The 4,891-nt window shown below is 30.5% G+C and overlaps 1 protein-coding gene across 1 annotated transcript; it reads left to right on the top strand.

Annotated features, from left to right (window-relative positions):
- Nucleotides 1-1,015: 1,015 nt before the first annotated feature.
- Nucleotides 1,016-3,167, top strand: LOC102597475 (calumenin-B). The gene is made up of 6 exons (XM_006360097.1): nucleotides 1,016-1,512; nucleotides 2,106-2,208; nucleotides 2,317-2,382; nucleotides 2,494-2,649; nucleotides 2,747-2,843; nucleotides 2,965-3,167. The coding sequence occupies exons 1-6, from the start codon at nucleotides 1,026-1,028 to the stop codon at nucleotides 3,082-3,084; spliced, it is 1,029 nt and encodes a 342-aa protein (XP_006360159.1). The 5' UTR covers nucleotides 1,016-1,025; the 3' UTR covers nucleotides 3,085-3,167.
- The last annotated feature ends 1,724 nt before the right edge of the window (nucleotides 3,168-4,891 follow it).

Here is a 4,891-nt window from a genome sequence, read left to right on the forward strand (position 1 = left end):
CCCACCCCTCCCGTAATGACACATTAGAATCATCTATGATTTCTAAAACATTAATCATCAAATTCAGCAAGAAAATAGTCTAAAATGTTGGACAATTCTGAGAAATCCCGATAGAGGCAAAGTTACTAACAAATTTTTCGACAACTTGTAGTGAGATCCCCAATAAATGTTAACGGCTATAATAAATCAATTGTCACCTTCAAAAGGACCCGAATACCGCCAAAAACGAGTGCAGTCCAAATTCTTGATTCAGGCCTCTATCCATATCTAATACCCCTTGTTGTTTTATTTCTATCCAAACTTTTTAAAAAAGGCTCTCAACACAATAAAAATATTTGAAATCAATAATACAAATTCTTTAAGTTGAACACACTTTTTACTATTTGGTGAATGTGTTTTTCCCTTAGATTCATAGGAACATTTTCATACAATATTTTTATCTATGTTTGACTAATTTGAAATGGTTAGAGTACGAAACTTCAGAAACATATTAATATTATGTACGATATTGAAAGGAGGGTTAATTGATTCTAAAAATATAGAAGATAGTTTTGTTTTTTTGTTTTTTTCAGCCAAATTACTATATACCCAAACACATATTTATTTAATTTGCTCTATTATTATGATAATAGTACCAATGATAATTGATACTTATTCCTTAATTGAAATTTTAAGTTCTTATTTTGTTTAGATATGCTTATCTACTATGTACTCTCTGTTCTAATTTATATAACTTACTTTATTTAATAGGTTAGAAGGAGTATTTTGGAAGTCATATTCTTGACGTATTTATTTTTTTAAAATAGGAATTAAGTATTATTTTTTGAAAAAACACTTGTAAAGGCAAGTAAATATATGTGATCCTTAACATAATGAATTCGAAAAATTCTATTTAACCACTAAAATTGTACTAACCACAAAGATGCACTCCTTACTTACATGTTGGCCCTTATCTTATAACTGCCCCAACAAGTTTTTAGATGAAATGATGAAAAGGTTGTGATTAGTACGACGAGAAGGAAAAAATGTCGAAGGTGGTGGTTTCCACCATAATCACCGCCTTCGTCTTTCTCGTTGTACTAGTCACCCAATTATTCATCAAATTGAATCACAAAGACGGATATTACACACCTAATGGCTTGAGCAGGCGATTAGGACTCAAATCTCGTGACCCAATTTTTGATCCTCTTGTTGCTGAATTGGAGCAAAAGACTAAGGGAAAATCGAATGATAATTCGAGTAGGAGATCGCGTAAGAAGGAGGATGAAAAGTATTTTGATAATGATGGGAGATTGAAAACTAGTTTGAGATTGATGGTTTTGTTTCCTATTTTGGACGTTGCACCTAAAGATGGATTTATTGAGTATAAAGAGCTTGAAATTTGGAATACACAACAAGCTATTGATCGATTGCATTATAGGACTTGGAGAGAAATGGAGTTTAGAGATAAGGATGGAGATGGAGCTATTTCTTTCTTTGAATATCTCCCTCAATTTACCAATGAAGACTTAGGTAATTCATTTTCACTCAAGTAAGAATTAATTACAGGAATGAGAGTCTTGACGTAACTGATAAAGTTGCTTCCATGTGATCGGGATCATGGGTGTCAGATATAAAAGCATCCTCTTGTAGAAATGCTAGATAAGGTTGTGTACAATATAATAGACCCTTGTGATTTGATCCTTCTTCAGACTTCACTCATAGTGAAAGTTTAGTGCATTAGGATATCTTTGCCCTTTTTATGAATTAATTACGAGTACAATATTGTTGGGCAAAGAGATCCCAAAGATATAAACTAGTACTTAATATGGTCGCTATGGTTTTCCCCGAAATGCCTCACCATTATTTAGCTAGAGTAATTTATTTTCACTAAACTATGAATTAATTACGAGAATACGTAATTGGTTAAGTTGTCTTCAGAATTCGTGATGTAGAAACAAACTCTTGTAGAAATACAAGAAAAGGTTGTATGTATAATAGACTCTTGTGATCCTATCATTACCCAAATTACGCACATAATGAGAACTTAGTGCATCGAACTGTCCTTTTTTCTTTTTATGAATTTCTGCTAATGAACCCAAATTTGGGTCATCTTTAATTTACAGAGAAAAATGAGACAAGCCATGGAGATGCAGGGTGGTGGATGGCACAATTCAGAAATGCTGATGCTGATCAAAGTGGAACTCTAAACTTATATGAATTTAGAGAGTAATTAACTTTTGCTGCTTCTTTTTTTTTTTTTTAAAAAAGGTGTGAAACATAAATATTATCAACCTTTGTTTATGTCATTTTAAAGTTTAAATCTGCCTGATGCAGTTTTATGCACCCTGAAGATAGCAGGAACGAACAAATACAAAGGTGGTTGTTGAGAGAAAAAATAAGGTTAGAATGTTTTTTTAATTATATACGTCAATACATAAAATTTATATTTGAAATATGTTATTGGTTATAATTTTTTGTCTATTATCAATAGTAGTTTATTTTAATTACTAGGCAAATGGACGTAAACAAGGATAATATGCTAAATCGATTGGAATTTAGTAACGGTGCTTACAATATTTATAAGACTTACCTTGAATATGAATCTCAAGGAACCAATATTCCAACACCATTTCAAGCATTCGCCAACCTTGACTACGATGGTGACGAGTAATTATTCTTAATTCATATCACCTGTTAATTTTATTTATTAGATACTATAATTAAGTGAATTATGTTTAATTAATTATTATTTTTTGTATGTTAGATTTCTGAGAGTGGAAGAATTGAAACCAATTCTGCAATATTTATGCCCCGGAGAACTCTCCTACGCTAAAGTGTACACAACTTATTTGATTCGAGAGGTAAGTCCGATCGATTTGTGAAACAATATATTATATTATATTATGCATTATATATTTTTGATTGATGAGGTTATGGGATTTGAGTCAATCACTAATACTTTGCATTGTTTTTTGTGTGTAGGCTGATGATGACAAAGATGGTAAATTGACATTGGATGAGATATTGAATCATGAAAGTATTTTCTATAGTACTGTTTATGATAACGGTAGAAATGAAGATATTTTTCATGAAGAACTGTGATTTATGGTACGTCATGTATTCAATGTAACTGTAAGCTAGGTTGATTCAGATACTCATAAAATAGATATGAGAATCAGATCCTTTTTTTTCTTATAGGCTTTCTGTTTCTCTTGTTTATTATAATAATCATCCCCCAAGAACCTCTAACATTTTTACTAACGAACACTCTGCACTTTTGTACATAAATGATATTTGTTTCATCTTTTCTTTTTCTTACTTAATATAAATTAGGGCGTGTTTGGCACGTACAAAGGAAAATATTTGTTCATGAAAATTGTTTTTCCTTAAGTTATTTTGCTATTTATTTTATGATGGTGTTTGATAAGTGCACATATTCCAAAAATATTAAAAGAATAAATACTCCTATATAATCTTAGACAAATATTACTCTCATGTGGGATGGGGTCATGCGTTGGAGGGGATGAGGTGGAGTGAAATTTTAGGTGTACTTTGTTTTTTTCTAAAAAAAATATGTCTAATTCAAAAATATTTTCTCAAAAAAGTTCTCCATATTAAATGCACCCTTAATGCGTTACATTTTCTGTCTTAGCTAATAAGTGATCGTTTGGTTTACTTTATGAGATTATTTTATTTATCACGTCTTCTATACTAAATAACTTATTCTATTATTTATACTAAAATTCTTGAATAAATAATGCATGGACAAAAGAATACTCATTACTAAACACATAATAAAATAATCTCATGAAATATCTCGAGATTGTTATTCTTATCCCACCAACTAAACAATCTCTTATAGTTTGAGTTACTTTATATACTCCTATATATGCAACTACTATAAATCTAAAATTCCAATCATCAGCCAATTAAAGGTTCGAAGGATTTAACTTAACCATTTGATAAACCTAATTAACCATTTGAAGGCCGGCAGCAAATGGATTAATAAAATTATTTCTAGCGATTTTTACTGAACGAAGAAATTAACCTTACCATTACCATATTGTTATATTTTATCATTCTCGGTGGTAGTATATATTGTGTCACGATTAATCGAAGCTTCAATACAGTTGTTGAGGTGAGGGAGATTATGTTAGCTAAAATTTTGTTTTTATTACTGTCAACAGGAGATTATATATGTTAATTCAAAGAGGCAGTTAATCATTTCAACTCGAGCCATGAGGTCAAGCCAACTGATCATAGTTCAACAAGAAGCAGTTAATTAATTAATTAATTAATAGCGTTGAAGTTAGTTGAATGCTAGCTGAAGGGAGGAAATTAATCTAGCTAGTTATATACTAGTAGCTAATTAATTATCATGCATTAGCAGTAGCTAATCGTTTTATTTTTAATGTATATACAATACATTTTACTTGTATATACCTTGATGAATAAGAATACAGTTGGAATCCTTCTCTAATTTCTTTCTTCTATCTCCTAAGTCCTGTCATTGCAATTCATCTTCTTAGAGCTTATTCATTACATGTAACGGATCGTTTGGTAAGAGGAATAAGATCTAATAAGAATTTTGAGATAAAATGTGCATCTGACTATTTTAGGAAAAACTACACTTATTGGACATAAAAATAAACCAATTATCCACCCATAACCCATTCTTAATTAACTCTGTTTATGTCTTTTCGGCCTGAATTATGGGAATTGTCAAACATCTCTAGTGTATTATTTAATACAACTATAGTTCACATAATTATTGATCACGGCTATAATTTAATGAAATTTTCTATTAAATTCGAGACCCACTAAACTCATTTGTATCAGGATTAAGAAGGCATTCTCACCTGATTTGTATACCTTCTTTATACAAATCACGATTTATCTCTCCTCTCTC

The sequence above is a fragment of the Solanum tuberosum genome, unplaced genomic scaffold, assembly GCF_000226075.1.
Source record: "Solanum tuberosum cultivar DM 1-3 516 R44 unplaced genomic scaffold, SolTub_3.0 scf00315, whole genome shotgun sequence".
In the NCBI taxonomy this organism is placed as follows: Eukaryota; Viridiplantae; Streptophyta; class Magnoliopsida; order Solanales; family Solanaceae; genus Solanum; species Solanum tuberosum.